This window comes from Ciona robusta, chromosome 2 (genome assembly GCF_009617815.1).
Source record: "Ciona robusta chromosome 2, ASM961781v2".
NCBI lineage: Eukaryota > Metazoa > Chordata > Ascidiacea > Phlebobranchia > Cionidae > Ciona > Ciona robusta.
The window spans coordinates 6,554,943-6,571,164 of record NC_143236.1 but is presented as its reverse complement, the minus strand read 5'-3'; the positions used below and the strand labels follow the sequence as shown (position 1 = coordinate 6,571,164).

Below are 16,222 nucleotides of genomic sequence, written 5' to 3'. Positions count from 1 at the left end.
AAACATCCTGATCGTGTTTAAGACAATTAACAACTGCCTATGGGAGTTGTGAGGATACGGTTCTATAATTCTTTTAATGTTCTTTTGCTTAAGGTGTCCCATCTTCCCCACCCTACTATAATAAAAAAGTCTCCCATCTTTCCCCGCCCTACAGCTGTCGTCTACTTTAATTCATGGGATAACCATTTAGCATACTGAATACACACTCAGTATACTTTATATAGGTCATGTGTAACATAATTCATTTAATCCACACATATACAGAAACACACAAGTGTTTAAATTCGCTCCCAAGCTACGAGACACCTGCAATTATACAAATATGTTTCTGACTAATTGATATTTATTCCCGTATTATCTATCATTAATTCCTTTACAGTCTCTATGTATAGTATTACGTCTATAATAGCCATTAATTCTTATTTGTATCTTCATTTAAACCTATAGGGATAAAACATTGGATTAAACACTCATCTAAACTAAAGCAATGAATTAATCTTTATCAAACAACTGCAAGACACATTGGAAGCTGACCTGCAAATAACGCAAACAAAGAATGGATTACACGATTTTCAAAAAGCCTTTGTGTTTGTAATAATGAGTGCGAAACGAATTTGTGGCGCCCGAGGTTTAATTACGCGGCAATTTTACATTTTGTTAGTGTTACTTCGCACGACGAAATAATAATTTAGTAGGTAGAGGAGAGCCAGGTCACCTTTAGCACATAATGTCCAAATATTCGGGTCGTGTTTTAAACAATTGACAACGGTCTATGAGAATCGTGAGGATACGGTTCTAGAATTCTTTTAATGTTCTTTGTTTACCACCAAATGGGACAAGAAAAAGTGTCCCATCTTCCCCAACCCTGCTACATACAAATCGGCTCATTTGGCATCGTAGGTGTTATTGGGGTAAGATGGTTAAAGCTTTCACTTTTTATCGTCCCGTTGGTAGAAAACGAAGAATATTTACAGATTTATAAAACCGGATCTCCACGAAGTCTGAAAGGGCGTTCTTAAATGTTCCAAACACAACTAGGATAGGTGTGATATTATGAGCTAACGGAATCCATCCTACCCTATAAGAGTAATATATATATATAAAAGTTGTTACAATAAAGAATCATATTTTGTACATCATATTATGCACAGTAGCAAAAGTATCAGAATATACTAGATAAAACGTCCAAGAAATACAATGCATATACTCATACAACCTATAAAAAAGTAAAAATTACAAAAGCACAATTTTTAAAGTTGTTAAAAATGTCGTAATTAAATAAAAGTGAACAATACTGGAACAAAATAAGAATACGAGGGTAAATGGATGTAAAAGCCTTGCGTTTATTTTTCTGGTATTGATTTTAAGGTCTATATAAGAGGTCGATACGCTTAACATGTATATAGCCTAATACTCAAAGACGCGAATATTATGATTTATAGCATTGTATTGTGGGTTTAGAAGCCACGCTTTGATTTGACGTTTTACTCATAGTTTTTACCCCTGGCATATTTTAAATACTGTCGTTTCCTGCTAATTCCCTTCTCTTCGTTGTTTTAGTTAATTTTGGTCTTCGTTACTGTATTTGAAGAGATAATTTATGTCACGTTAAGATGAAATATTTCTAATTTATAATATTTAACACTGGTCTTTCCAGCATGGTACCGTCCTCTATATTAGTTGGACACGCAATTTGCATTTCCGGAGGTGGGGGCCCAATCATTGAAGCGTAACTTGGATAATGTTCGAGACTTTGAAACGTCGGCTGGGGGGCTGTGACGTAACTTCCGGGTTCCTGGTACCACGTGACACACGGGGTTGATGGTTCGTACGTATGCACCTCAAGTTGGGGTTTTGGATTTGGGTTCTCAGGCATGCCCCGGTGACCTAAAACAGCTTCAAGAGCACGTATGTATTCAATCGCTGATCGCAGTGTCTCTACCTGGATAGGGGAAATAGCTCTTAGAAATTATTACAGGCAAAAATCAATATTTATTTTCGGATCGTTTTTACGAGGGTTTAATTCTGCTCATCACCCTTACTTCTACGATAAATAACCAGCTAGGAAACAGGACAGTTGACTGTGGGGTAAGATGGGCCTCCTTCAGCACATAATATCCAAATATTCTGATCGTGTTTTAAACGATTAAAAACGGTCTATAGGAGTCGTGAGGATACGGTTTTATAATTCTTTAAATGTTTTTTATTTACTACAAATGGAACAAGAACATAAAATAAAGGTGTGTTCTATTTCCCTCCTCCCTGTATGCTGCCGTTACTCTAGAGCAAAAAAAACATCAAAAGGAATACAAAGGTAGAACAAAACTGTTTACCTTGCTTATTTTGCGACATCTATTTCCACTCGGAACTCTTTTCCTCAATTCGTCGAACGCAGAGTTGACGTGTTTGATTCGCCGTCTCTCCCGTTCGTTTCTTCGAGCAACTCTTAAAGTCTTCGCCGGCGCTCCCTGTGACGTAGACGTGACGTAAGCATCACGGGACGTCATAGCTGGAATTCCAAAGTTAGGTGAAGTGTCAAGTTGGTTTGGTCCCATGTTCATTTTCCCACAAACTCCAAACTAGAAATATCTCAATCTATTTTCCGTTTAACTTCTAAATAACGTCTTGCTGATAGAATTGAACGAACCTGGCAATGCTGTGTAAGGTATTCGTACAATATAGGTTTGGTCTTTTCGTTTTGGGTTCAAATCTGTCCTTCTTTATTTGTGCACGCCTTTTATTTCCATATCGATCGACGCCACTTAATTAGTTGTTGAAATAAGACGCCTGTTTGTTCATAAGCGAAATATTTCGTTTAAATTCTATTTTAACGAGACGTACGTCGGATATTTGAGGATTATCCATTTTTACAATTCTTTCGTGCAGCGTTTTACAATGACCACCTGCATTACGCAGATGCATAGCTCTAATCTCACAACGTGTATTGGGTTTAAAGCGGGCACGGCTACAGGTACAACACAATGTACAAACAATAAGAAGCACTTAAAGAAAGTTGGTACTATACAATATTTCTTTACTAAATTAAACGATTAAATTTTGACCGGTGTCGTGTAAAATTTGGTCCGGGAATAATATTTGTTCCGGCTGATCAGGGGTACGATGCTTCCGCAGAATAATAGACTCATTTTATAGAATACCAATAAAATACAAACCAGCGTTAAAAAAGGTCCGGGTAAAATTTATAATTGCGTGTTTAAGTCGTTTATCATACACACAAAATATTATATAGCGCTGACCTTTATGTAAAAGAAGATTGCATAAAAATCGTTCCGGGGTGTCGGAATATTTGGTTTACATTTTAAACATCAACACCCGGAACAAATTCTACATGACACCGGTGTTATTAACGATTGCAACAAACAACGGGATTAATCGGGATAAACTACAATACAATGTTAATACAAAAGGCACACTGGAAGAATACGAGTAACGCAGCAAGACACTATAGATAGTGAACGAAGCATCGGGCGATAGGAGCCGTCATAGCTTATAAATGAACGTTATATTGTTGCATATGAAATACAATAGGAAGCTTTGCATATAAAGACTTACGAATGAAACACAGTTTCACACAATTGTGATTGCTTAAGCTGCATGTTGGGATGACGTCATGATAACGTGACGTCACATGATAAAGACGTGACGAATCAAAACAATTTGATGTAATGTGATTGGGTTTTTACATGGTTCAGAATTATGACGTCACACACGTATGAGTTACGTCACGAATACGTCAGAAACATAAAGTTAAATGTGATAACTTTGAATTGAATTTATGGAAAGTAACCAAGAAAAAAGAATTAAAACCTGAATAAAGTAAAACATATAAAAGAAATACACTGCACGTTAAACCAAGGCACAAGAAGAGAAACTTTGGGAAATCTTATAATAGGGTTTAAACAATAACTAGAAAAGAGGGCACGTTTTTATTCAGCCAGAGTTTTTTTTTCGAGAAAGTTTACGTGTTGCCAAAGTAAGCCAATTAACGTACGAGCAATTGAAATATTTGATAATGTAATTTTTTTAATATATAGTAGGCTGGGAGGAGTTGGGACACATTTTCATTCTATTTTCTTGTTCGATTTGGCAGTAAACAAAGAAAATTCAAAAAATTATAAAACTGTGTACTCATGACTTCCATATACCACTGTTAATTGTTTAAAACACAATTAGGATAATTGGATATTATGTGCTAAAGGTGTCCCATCTTACCCCCGTACTATATAACTTGTCACAAGTAGGATTTGTCCCAAAAACTAAATTTGCTAATCAGTGGTCAATCATGGCACAATGGGTGTTGGGGTGATGTGTCGTTATATATTTAACCCACCATACAGAACCATGTAGTTGTGAAAGAGATAAGCTTTTAATGATTAAAAAACGTTGATTAATTTCCTTAAAAAACTAATAATTTCCTTAAAGTTCAATGTATATAAGTGCAACAGTCGTGTACCTTGTGATAAAAAGAACTTGTTGTTAATTTCTTGACAGAAAGTATTGTGATTTAAATTGATAAAAACAGAAATAGTGGAAAAATAGTAAAAGTTCAAGATTAAAGTAAAAGAAGCCGGCTTCTCCTAATACTTGTGTACATAAATCTATGATCTACACTTAATGTACGCACGCTTCGGTTTAAAATATTTCGTAGTCTAATCTTGATGGTGGTGATTGGATCCATTCGAACCAATCAAAACCTGTTTCTTGCCGTTGCTCTGTTCTGATTGGTCGGTTTTAGATTTAGCTGATTGGCTACGAGATGCAGGGACCAATAGCAGCATCGCAAATCCAATCACATGACCACAGAACCACATGCTCCTGTAAAATAAGAAAATCAATTTGACATTTTTTAATATATAGAAGGTTAGGGGAAGACAGGACATCGTTTTTTACAATTAACAATGGCTATGGAACTCGTGAGGATACGGTTTTATAATTCTTTGAAGTTTCTTTGTTTACCACCAAATGAGACGAGAAATAAAATGAAAAGGTGTCCCTTCTTTTTTAACCCTACAGTTTGTGCATAAATAATCAACATTAAACTTTTAAACTTGTTTTTATATGAAAACCTGGTAGTAATAAAGAAAATGCTAAAGTTTCTTTGCTTGTTGAGAACTGGTAAACACATAGTTTTATTATTCAAATTTATTACACTGATGTTTTATAATGTTATAGGATGTTATTGTATCACAATTTAAACAAAGAGATAAAACAAACTTCAGAGAAACTAAATAAACATTGCAATATTTCTGGGAATTGTGACAATTGAGTTCGATTAGTAATAACACCACTGATATTATGCATCAAATAACACTAAAGATGGTTATTGTTGGGTTTGTATTGCACTTTATAAAGTATTTTCATATATAATATTTTATTTGAAAGGGAAAATTAATAATTTTTATTAACATCGTTTTTTATTTGCCTTTGACCCAGAGGCAATGGGCTCAAAGCTCGTTGCCGCTATCAACGTGGGCGTATGCGTCCTTGGAAAAGACACTTAATGGCAATTGCTCCAACCCAGCGGTCATTAATGGGTTGCCCAAACTATGTTAAACTCTACTAGATGCATGGCACAAAAACATCTTATTATTCATAAGTAGTACTTTGGCTTTTGGTTAACATAAAATTAGTAATGAGTATTGTAGGTACAATGTCTGGTTATGTGGGGTAATGGGCCAACTCTGACCAAAAGCCTAGTTCCTTTGGTGTGTATTACCTCAAACCAAATAAAACAGAATAGACAATAACTTATAAATAAAAGTCTATTTGGGTTACAGCTTATATGGTGAGCCACAGTTGTCAACCCCCAAAACCCCTACTTTAAAAAAAATTTTGTGTGTTAGTTTAAACGTACTTGTAAAATTGAAATGATCCATTCCATTCAAGTAACACGAATGGCACGACACTGTAACCGATTGCCATCTGTGTGGCAAGGAAAGTTACAACTTCATAGAAGAAACGTGATTTTGACGAATTTTGAAACTTTGGCCGAATTGCTCTTCGAACCTGGTGGGATTTTATTTTTGTTAATCACGGTAAAAGTTAAGTCAGCTTTAATAGGTAGTTAAAACGTTGGTACAAAAGACTCATTTGTTGAAAGAATCATTTTATAATCATTTGTTCTTTAATAGTGAAAAAGTTTTTTTTAATATACAACGTGTAGATATGATGATGGATGCAAGAGCTACAACTACAAATTAAAACCATGAACAAATCACTTTGTGTTCATCGTTTTCTTTTAAGCCACTTGTTAAAACTTTTTTTTAACTTATAGTTTCAATAGCTGGCCATGATTTAAATAAAATTTTTAAATCTTTGTAAAATTTTAAACTTCAACCAAAACCAACGACCATTAAAAGGACAATAATCTTTGTTATTACAACTATTGTTAAATAATAATGCTCATATTATGACATACTTTACGTTGCACAAGTAGAAATATATGAGCAGTGAGGAACATCATGTAGTAACCAGGTAAGAATCCGTGCCAGAATGCTGACAATATAAAACTTCCGAGGGTTCGGTACTTTGGTTGCAAACGGTCGTATGATATTCTGTAAGTAGAAAGTGTTGGATAATTAGGAAATAAGAGAAAGGGGGTCATATTTCTCAAACTTAAAAAAATATTTTAGGGGTAATGGGCGAATCCTGGCCTAAATCCTAGGACCAGTGACATGCTGCCCTGCGGAAGCTTATCCTCAAAGATTAGATCTTTAAATAAACTTTGTGGTGAAATTGCTAAAATACAGATACACTCATAGTTGTTAAACATAGGTAACCTTAAATGATAACAAAGTAAAACTTGAAACATCCATTCATAAAACATAAACTAATATATTGCTTAATAATAATACTTACAATCGAATCCATTGTACTGTCATAATGTTCCAATTATCAATGTATGTTTTCAAACCAGTAGCAAACTGCAAACGTGAAGTAAATTCAATTAGAAAATATTAATCTTGAAGTGGTGTGGTTATGAGCTAAATGTCACTTACTGTGGTATACATGGCTGTATGAAGACATTAAACTAAAGTATCGGGTTTAACACACGCTTGGTAATACTTTGACATTAACATAAGATGGGATTAAACAAATGAATGAAACTTATTTATCCTCGCGTGGTGGAGCAATGACGGTCATTATAATGTGGGTGTTCTGTTTCGAGTGTCATGCCTTGAACTATTAACCTCTGGGCTAGAGTCAGGCAAGCTACCCATTGTGCTACAGCGATGTTATTGTGTATTACTAAAATCCTGTAGGAATCTTAAATGGTAACACTCTGGGTGTTGGGGCAATGAAGCACAATAAGCTAAATCCCAGGTCTCAAGGGATATCGACTAGTTCTAATTTTGGAACAAACTATTTGAACAGAAGTTGTATTTAATATGCTCACTATATAATACATTAAGTAAAAAGAATCTTCTGGCAATTGATCGTTTTATGATGTCAAAAGACCAACGTTTTTTCATCAGCCAAGTTTATTTATTATAAAATTTTGCCAAAGTATAAAATATTGATAGAAAATCTTTTTCACTCTTATAACACCATATACATAACATATTCTACACATACCTCTATATTAGGAATGTTGATGTTGGAAATAAGATCCCATTTTGGTTTCCCGTTAGCTGTGTATCCATTGAACCCAATACCTGCTTCATTGTTGATGGCATCACCTAGCAAAAAAAAAGTTTTACAACAAACAAACATATAAAAAGGTTGTGGACAATTTAAAAAAATCATGTTAAAAGTACTTTTTTATAAAACATAAAAAAGTACTAAAATTGGGGAGTGTCAAAGTATTTTTAAAATGCTTACTTCAAAGAAATAAAACATTCTAAAAATGTCTAAAGAATTAGTTAATTTGCGGAAAATGCAAGTACATATATAAAGTAATTATTACCCATTTAAAATAGCTTTTATTTAAAAGAACTCAAACTATTTAAAAAGAACATTGACACTTTTAAACCAATTATTAATAACAGTTGTCAGTGTTAGGAAAATGGAAATACCCATTGGGAATATTAAACAGATGTTAGTACATTTTGTTTTTGAATTGGCATTTAAATGATTAAGACTGGTATATAAAAAACAAATAAAAACACGTCTGATGGTTTTTTAATAGAATACACTCTATACCATAGGATAACCAAGCTACACTTACATATGAGCCATACACCGTAGTATTTTGATCTTGCAACAAACATTGAAAAATAAACGTAGAACATTCTTCTCCATAGTGGGGTAGTTGAAATATATTGTGGGTCTGTAAATAAATTAAAAAACATCAAATATGTCCAATATGGGCCAAGTCCGCCAAGATATTGCAGCATTATTAAATTTAAGTGTGAATTTTAATTTTTTCAAATCCCAATCTTATATTGTTGGTTTATATTTTCTGTACAAACAAAGTAACAATGAATATTGCTTCGAAAACGTAACCAAAATAAGTGAAGTCAACCAATTATATAATTAATAAATATATATTTCGCCTTAATGGCATCGTCAGTTTCTTAATAAAACAGAATCAAGTTAAAAGATTAATAAAAAGTATGAACCACGTTTTAAAACCCTGTTTCAAACATACAACTGTACATTTTTTAGGGTAATATGTATATTAGGGAAATTATATGTCATTGTATTCGATATTAACTATTAATGTCATTTATACCTATATTTTACTGACCACATCAACAGGAGTATCATTACTATCTTACAACAAATAAAATGCTTTGTTAAGATATAGCACGTATAAAGTACCACAGAAGTCTAGACAGACAGTAATGTAATGTTGAATTACAATTGTGCTTGTGCATGAATATAACGCATGGTTTTGAATGAGGAAAGAAGAGATAATAAAAATTAAGCAGAACTATAACAGAATATATTTCTCAGTACATCTGCCTGGTTAGAACACAGATACTGTGGGGTAAAATGGATACCGTCATACCACTAGTAAATAAAGGAAGCCTGTATTATATATCTTAACATTAGATTTATTATTGTTTGGATATGAATATGTTTGAAAATGAAAACAACAAATTCTGCAATTTTGTATCTAATATTAATGTTAAGTGAATAAGTAGAATTCTTAATACTGTATTATGTAAAAAAGTAGAGAATTTGTGAAGTGTCAGAACATTAAAACATACTACAGTAGTATTCCTTGTGTTAGCATGATTTGTGCATTGATGTTACATGAACATTACTACTACATGACTTCTAAGTTCTAACTTATCGATACTGTATGCCAATACTACCTTTTCAATTGTACAGTCTTGTAATATATAGTACTGTGGGGTAAGATGGATATCGTTAGCACATAATAATATCCGAATATCCCGATCATGTTTTAACAATTAACGACAAACTTTTAGTTTGAATGAACTTTTAATACAATATATAATAATTAATTAGTTATTTATTACCCCATGTAGCAACAGTCTTACGTTACGTGTAATAATTCACAACTATAATACAATACTGATTTAGATTTTAGACACTCTATTGAAACTACGTTTTTAAAGCTTCTTAATATAACATGTATATTGCTAAATATATAATAAAAAGAATATATAAATTTAGAATATATATTGGTAAATATAAATAAATGATCGGTAACCATCATACCCATACTAAGTGTAGGAGGTAGATACTCTCCACCAATCCAGAAAACAGCTATGAAAATTAATCCCATGCACCATTTAGTGGTTACTGCAACCTGCAGATTAATATTAAATCTAATGCATTGAGTATGAAGTGTGTATGAAGCTATATAAATGACTGTAGAGTAGAAATATAAACGCAATACAACATATGTTCAATATGTCTGTAACTTATGAGCGAAATAGGATGTAATAAAAACGCAATGTTTACATTTGTAGAAAGATTCTGTTATATTGTTCAACCAATGTGAAAGCCAAGGGCCGATTTTTAGATCATTTTGGCCAAAATCTGCATTTTTATAACTTATAATGGTCCTTACAATGATTTATAAAACTGTAAAAATAACTGAAAAGGCAGCTTTTGCATTAGAGCAAGTTAGCAACCAATAACATTGAGTCATATTTACAAGAAATCAAAACAATATAAAGAGAATTCTAAACACTTCAGAGCTTTAATACAAGATGAACATTCAAAACCTTACACATAGTAATTTAACATTATAAAGGTTGAATTATTTGTTTTTTGCTTAAAATCCTTTCTTTATGATTACCAAAATGTCTTTAAAGAAGTTTTTTATATATATAAGATTTCTATTTTAACTCACAATTGAAGACGGAGATGAAACCAGTTTTCCATCCTGCAAATATTACGACATCAAAATTTGAAAAAATAAGGACATTTTTTATGTACAACAATTAAACAAATTAACCAACTTTCATTGATTTTTTGTTTTTTAATATTCATCATCTAGTTAAAACTCTCCTGAATTTAAATTAAAATTTAATCATGTTTTGCAGTTTCATTTTTTTTATTAGTTATGATAATAAATGTTTTAAATATTTTAAAATCCGTACCTCGTCTCGTTTTGGACGCATGTGTTCCATAAAATGGTTATAAAATACCAGCGGACCGGCTATTATTCCAAGGAAGCAAAATGAATAGGAAAAATATTCAATAAAAGATGGGATTTTTCTGCAAAGGAAATTTATAGCGTAAACTGGGGTTGATCAATATTTATTATTTACATACACTGTCTGTATTTATATGAGAATGTAACAAGACAACATGGGTCTTCTTTGAAAAAGGAATTTTTAAGTGGAAATTCATTTTATGAAATGTTTTAGTTATTTTCTTACTGGAAATGTACGAACATTTATTTCTAGAACAAATAAAAAACTTAAATTTAAAAAAAGACTACCAAAGTTTTTAAAGCCTAACAAACTCTAACAAAAAGTGGAGAAGTATGCTATAAGTTTATAACCGCAAAAAAAGCAACCATTTTATTTGCCGGGAATTTCATTTTAGCTTTAATGCCTTTTTAAGTTTTATATTTACACAGCAGCTCCAGAAATATTTAGGTCGTAAAACAACTCATAAAAGTTGATTGAATCTTTAGTTAGAATGCTGGGTGTTAAATTACAAACACTGTGTCCTGCTTAGTTGGGTTATTTGAAATGCATTTAGTTTAGATAAATGTCCAAGATACTTTCTACATTTAGCATGCCATTTGGCCTCAGTTTGACAGTGTAATAAATAAGCATTTAAAATACATTTGCCAATCAAAATTTAACAAATAAACTTTGTGAGTATAGAATTCGGTAAAATTTGCCATTAATCAAATTGAAAGTTAAACAAGGCTACTGTAATAAACAAGGCTACTGTAAAAAACTAGATTAAAATACTGTCAGTTACATTAACCTTTAGAACTTTTAAAACATTGTGAATTTATTGGGACTAACTAAATAAAACATCAATTTTCTTAATGTGAGTCCGTGAGTGTGTTCATGCATGAAGCTAGACTTTAAGCAAATAGAAAAGTGAGCACACATTTTAACATGTGGTTCTGCATGGGCAGACAACATCATCCCACAGTCTATAGTTCATACCTTACTTACACACCCACACATATCTACATTTCAACAGTGGTGACTCATTATGTGATACAACTACAGTAGAAAGTGAAGCAAAAGTGTGTCAAATCTATCAGCACTTCAAGTGCCAATTTTTTAGGAATTTAAAATTAAGACTTTTTTTTACATTTTATAATGCACTGTTGGCAGTCAAATTCGCTAAATAGATATTGAATACTGAATATCTAATTTTCTAAGTTATTCTAACCATTAAAAAACATCACCTTTGGTCTTAAAAATACCCCAAGATACTGTAGTATTTAAATATCTACACATACAACGAACATGTATCATGAATTCATGAAATATATATAACACATTATTTACCTGACTGCATGCTTTTTCTGATTGTCACTGAGCAAATCATGACGGTTTGAAAAACCTAAAATGAAACAGAAGTTTTATTTTTGTTCATTACAAAAAGCTAAATCAAGTGAAGGTTTAAGCAATATTAACAAATTTTAAACCAGACATTAATAAAAAAAAAATGGAAATCTTTTTTTTGAAAAAATTGTGGCAAAAAATGGAAAGGTTTTTGAAAAATTGTGGCACCGCTATAACGTATGTATTTGATTTACAATGGTGATAATGATTGTATGAAAGACGATATTCTTACCGTCAGCAATACTAAAGCTCAAAGAAGTAATTCTCTGTGTTATAACCATCATCGTCCTGTCAATCAAAATATTTTAAATGGAAATCATAACTAGTTTTAGGATAAGATACAGCGGTACAAGGAAAGGCACATAATGCAATAATCCATATCATAAATAATACATTGGTTTCATTTTATTGCAACAGCTGTGTATATGAACTTTGGACACTTAGGCACATGGGCATGGCTATGTTTTGGCTTATGGACTTGAATTTCTCTGTATGTCACAAGCAACATGAATAGCTAGAAAGGAACTTATATTTAAAATGATATGCAACATATTATCCTTTAATATATTGTTACCCATACAAAATAGTGGTAATAGCTACTTTTCAATTATTATTTAATATTTTTATTGACTTGAATTATGACTAAAAGATTTTTTAGAAATAAAATCCTAATTTTATTTAAGCATTTTATATCTGAATTTTCCTAAGAATTCATGTTATTCTCCATTTCCAAATGCCAAAAATCTGGCATAGAAAAGTTAAAGTCTGTTAAAGTACCACTATACCACATAATACATCACTTAAGTTAGGTTTCATGACATTTGCAAAATGGTAACATGAATTTTTGTGGCTGAAGAACATAGCGATTCTGACAGGCAAATCAATCTTCAAACTCAGGTATGGAGCGAAAGACCAATCATTTAGTATTTACTATATAATTATACAGTAAATACTAAACGGTACATATAAAAGTTATAAACCATTGTTACTAACTACTTACCCTGTGTAATCTCCAGAAGCATCATCTGGTGTGTAAAACACAAATAAATATAAAGTCCGTAAATGACACAAAGCCAACACCAACATTGAGAATACAAATACATATCTGCAAAACAACAAACAAGCCTTGTACTGCTGGTGCTATATAAACTACAAGTCATAAAAAAATCTAACAAACAGCAAATGGTCATTACATTAGTCTTATAAATTGTGAAGTAATAAAAATAGGTATAAAATTAGTTTCTTGATTATGTTACTACAGCATCTAACTATCCTAAAGTGTAATTACTGAACCAAGTGCTTAGAAAATTATCTTCTTTTTTTAAAAATTTAGGTATATTAACCTTATTAATCTGCTTTACAACAAAAAAACTAAACAAAAAAACAAAATGGTAACAATTTTACATGCTACAAATTGCAGAGGATACCCTTTACATTAAAGATAATATTAATACAACTACATAACATTGAAATATTGGTACAAACCTGTGCGATGATGAAGGCGAAATAAATCGAACAAGTAAATATGAAACAACGACGTCTAATACAGGAATCCAAATAAACCTAAACAAACACAAAACATGAAACATGTGTCTTAAATTTTTTACTGCAGTAGTTGTACAGGCTACTTTTATTTAATCTTAACATTAGTGTATTATTGTTTTATTCATACCCCTATTTTCGTTGTCAAATATCTATGTTTAAATAATACTTACGTATGCGAACATATGTATGCATACGTATGCAAACGCTTTTTAAAAGATAAACAGAGCAATATGAGATGCACAATATGCTGCTTTAGACTGTAAAGAATATGCATAAAACTCTAAAAAAAAGGAAAAAATATATATGTATACTATGATGGGGGAAGTCGGGACACCTTTAGAACCTAATATCTAAATATCCCGATTGTGTTTTAAACAATTAACATCGCTCTATGGAAGTCATGAGAATCCAGTTTTATAATTTTTAAATTTTCTTTCTCTACTACCAAATTTGGTCGAGAAAATGGGATAAGAAGGTGTCCCATCTTTTTTCACCCTATACTATATAACCATTGGAATTGTCCTAGATAGGGACTTCTTATAAAATGAAAGTAATAACTTACCACCCCCAGTTTAAATAAAAGATCCAAGCTCCGAATAAACTCGAAATAACGAGTTGATTTTCAAACGATATTCTTGAAGTTTGAACATAATGTTTGTAAATGTAAGAACCAATAAAAGATAAAATCAATGAGATCAGGAATATCAACTGCAACAAAGATAAATATGCGTTTATTATTTTATATATAATAGGATGGGGAAAGATGGGACAATGAAAACAGTTTTGTAAAGATACCTTCTAATTTTATTTCATAAACTTTACCTCTTACTTCAGAACATTCTAAATGCAACAATATATGTAAAAATTAGTTTGCAAAACAACAATAAACCCTTTTGCAGTTTAATTAAGACTAATTTACATACAAACACATAATTCTTACCTGTTCTGGGTGCACGTGTTGTCCAGTAACTATAAAAACAAGATGAGACAGAGGACTAAGAAGAAAATCCATATTTCTACATTAAAATAATACTTTCTGACTAAAAAGCGAGGCCTTTGACGGGACAACACTAAAAGGAGGGATAGAGGGACGGAGGGACAGAGGGAAACTGAGTACTAAAAGGAGGGAAGGGGGGACGGAGGGAAGGAGGGAAAATACCGTTACTAAAAGGAGGGAAGGAAGCAAAATGGAGGGACGAAGGGAAACAAAAATTTCTTTGCTTAAACCCTATGGGCGTAGGGACAGAGGGAAACTGGTAGAGGGACAGAGGGAAACTAATTTTTAGCAAAAATAAGTGGAGGTACGGTAGGGAAACTGGTGGAGGGTCGGAGGGAAACTAATTTTTACCCAAAATAAGTGGAGGAACAGAGGGAAACTAGTAGAGGGACGGAGGGAAACTAATTTTTACCTAAAATAAGTGGAGGGACGGTAGGGAAACTGGTGGAGGGACGGAGGGAAACTAATTTTTACCCAAAATATGTGGAGGAACAGAGGGAAACTGGTAGAGGGACGGAGGGAAACTAATTTTTACCTAAAATAAGTGGAGGGACGGTAGGGAAATGGTGGAGGGATGGTAGGGAAACTGGTGTAGGGACGGAGGGAAACTATTTTTCGTCCAAAAAAAGTGGAGTGACGGTAGGGAAACTGGTAGAGGGATGGAGGGAAACTATTTTTCGCCCAAAAAAGTGGAATGACGGTAGGGAAACTGGCAGAGGGACGGAGGGAAACTATTTTTCGCCCCAAAAAAGTGGAGGGACGGTAGGGAAACTGGTGGATCGTCCCTCCACTTATTTCAGGTAAATAAATTAGTTTCCCTCCGTCCCTCTACCAGTTTCCCTACCGTCACTCCACTTTTTTTGGACGAAAAATAGTTTCCCTCCGTCCCTCCACCAGTTTTCCTACCGTCCCTCCACCAGTATTCCTACCGTCCCTCCACTTATTTTGAGTGAAAAATAGTTTCCCTCCATCCCTCCACCAGTTTCCCTACCGTCCCTCCACTTATTTGAGGTAAAAAATTAGTTTCCCTCCGTCCCTCCACCATTTTCCTCTGTCCCTCCACCATTTCCCTACCGTCCCTCCACTTATTTTGGGTAAAAAATAGTTTCCCTCCGCCAATAGGTTTAAGCAAAGGAATTATTGTTTCCCTCCGTCCCTCCATTTTGCTTCCTTCCCTCCTTTTAGTAACGGTATTTTCCCTCCTTCCCTCCGTCCCTCCCTTCCCTCCTTTTAGTACTCAGTTTCCCTCCGTCCCCCCGTCCCTCCATCCCTCTTTTTAGTGTTGTCCCCTTTGACGAGCTATAACACACCTGTTCAAAAAATACCCTTATTATTATTTACTGTATATGTTCTAAAAAAAAGGTAGCGTAAGAGAATGTAGGATTGTAGGCTAAACAGCACACTACAGAGGCGTAACTAACCAACGCGGTAACTCTATTATGTTTGAAAAGTGGGCTTAACCATAAGGGTCATTTAAGTTCATTAACTCACTGGCCTGAATCGAAGAGATGTTTTACATCTAAGTGGGGATTCAAAACAGGAAAAGTTTAATACGACACTACCGTGAGCTAACTAAACATAATTAACCAAATTTTTGGCTCAAATCTCTTTAAAGCCGACTTATGTTCGGGTCGTGTGTTTCAATACACGATTGTACTTTTGCTGTTCTTTCTTTCTTTTTGTTGTTTCAAAAATA

The 16,222-nt window shown here is 33.0% G+C and overlaps 2 protein-coding genes across 2 annotated transcripts; both read right to left on the bottom strand.

Annotated features, from left to right (window-relative positions):
* Positions 1-613: 613 nt before the first annotated feature.
* Positions 614-2,776, bottom strand: LOC149740645 (neurogenic differentiation factor 1-like). Its single transcript, XM_089872471.1, has 2 exons — positions 2,334-2,776; positions 614-1,942 (listed from the first exon to the last, which is right to left on the bottom strand). Exons 1-2 carry the CDS (start codon positions 2,559-2,561, stop codon positions 1,625-1,627), a joined length of 546 nt encoding a protein of 181 aa, XP_089728597.1. The 5' UTR covers positions 2,562-2,776; the 3' UTR covers positions 614-1,624.
* Positions 2,777-2,925: 149 nt separating this feature from the next.
* Positions 2,926-16,102, bottom strand: LOC149740644 (membrane-bound glycerophospholipid O-acyltransferase 2-like). Its single transcript, XM_089872440.1, has 16 exons — positions 15,824-16,102; positions 14,470-14,591; positions 14,092-14,237; positions 13,470-13,547; positions 12,985-13,089; positions 12,217-12,272; positions 11,928-11,982; positions 10,545-10,662; positions 10,295-10,327; positions 9,655-9,745; positions 8,189-8,290; positions 7,597-7,700; positions 6,880-6,944; positions 6,440-6,575; positions 5,876-6,027; positions 2,926-4,836 (listed from the first exon to the last, which is right to left on the bottom strand). The coding sequence occupies exons 2-16, from the start codon at positions 14,539-14,541 to the stop codon at positions 4,671-4,673; spliced, it is 1,479 nt and encodes a 492-aa protein (XP_089728566.1). The 5' UTR covers positions 14,542-14,591; positions 15,824-16,102; the 3' UTR covers positions 2,926-4,670.
* Between the last annotated feature and the right edge of the window lie 120 nt (positions 16,103-16,222).